Source organism: Telopea speciosissima, chromosome 5, assembly GCF_018873765.1.
Source record: "Telopea speciosissima isolate NSW1024214 ecotype Mountain lineage chromosome 5, Tspe_v1, whole genome shotgun sequence".
Taxonomy (NCBI): Eukaryota; Viridiplantae; Streptophyta; class Magnoliopsida; order Proteales; family Proteaceae; genus Telopea; species Telopea speciosissima.
This window is the reverse complement of record NC_057920.1, coordinates 26,164,335-26,165,479: the sequence shown is the minus strand read 5'-3', so window position 1 is coordinate 26,165,479 and position 1,145 is coordinate 26,164,335. Positions and strand designations below refer to the sequence as shown.

At 41.5% G+C, this 1,145-nt stretch overlaps 1 protein-coding gene across 1 annotated transcript; it reads right to left on the bottom strand.

The window, feature by feature from the left end:
• Positions 1–213: 213 nt before the first annotated feature.
• On the bottom strand, positions 214–753 carry LOC122662917. Its single transcript, XM_043858617.1, has one exon. It carries the CDS (start codon positions 751–753, stop codon positions 214–216), a length of 540 nt encoding a protein of 179 aa, XP_043714552.1.
• Positions 754–1,145: the final 392 nt, after the last annotated feature.

Genomic DNA, 1,145 nt, shown 5'->3' with positions numbered 1-1,145 from the left:
CCCTCCTTTCAATAGAATCACTTGCCACATGCCTTCTTATTGCCAACACCCCCTCCCTTGGGTTTCAGGGTCTTGCCCTTGTTACTCTTTTTCTTTTTCTTCTCTTTGGAAGAAGGCTTTGCATCAGTGGTGTTAACCTCATAATTGTTCCCCTTAAGGGTCTTCTTTACCTCGACCAAAGCATTGGCTAATTCAGTCGGCTCCAATTCCCTGTCACTGATTTTGTATGACATCCGAAAAAGGAGCATATGACCCTAGCACAGAATTCAAAATCACATTCTTCTTGTAAAGAAGATCAAATGTTGTCCCCATGGTCTCCAGTTTCTCAAATAGATTTATCATTTTCATGACGTGATCCATTACTGGGGTCCCTTGGGACATCCGTGTGTTGTGGATCTGGCTCACCATATCGTAATTGGCATGAGTGAGCTGTCGATTAAACAACTCAACAAGCTTGGCCATCTTACCCCCAACCGTCCTAATGTCTTTAATAGACTCCACCAATGACTTATCAGTGGAACCCTGAATATATAATGAGGCTTTGGAATCCCTCACAATAAAGTCTTGATAAATCTCAATATAAGCAGGGTCATCAACCGAGAGGGGTTCTTCTGGAGGATCCTCATCAAGAACACTAACGAGTCCTTTTGCAGTTATGAGCAATTTAATGCTTCGGTACCAGTCAACATAGTTGGGTCCAGTCAATTTTGAGTCACTAATAATGGCTAATAAACTTGCATTTATAGCAGCCATCGTGAATAAATCTACACATGTACAAGTTCAGTCATATGAATTAATAACCATCGATAAAAATAGATAAGCGAGCAAACATCATCGATGGTCTCTCACAATTCAAGTCTCCCTCATGACTTGTAAAGTGAATTGGATACCTATGTTGTCCGCATCGAGAGTCATTATACACAGCTTGGTAGTGTGGATTATGTTGTCCGCCCCTTGGGCTTTCAATATTTTCGGCCACCTGAGTGTAATGTCTAGGTCCTGTCAGCTGACACACACTCAAGTCATGTATATACCCATTGCATTGGTTAGTGTCATGGAAACATGAAGGATGATCTACTTTCGCAGTACCCCCTCACTATCCATATCCTAACCTATCTAGGAGGAGATAAATATAGATAGTTTAG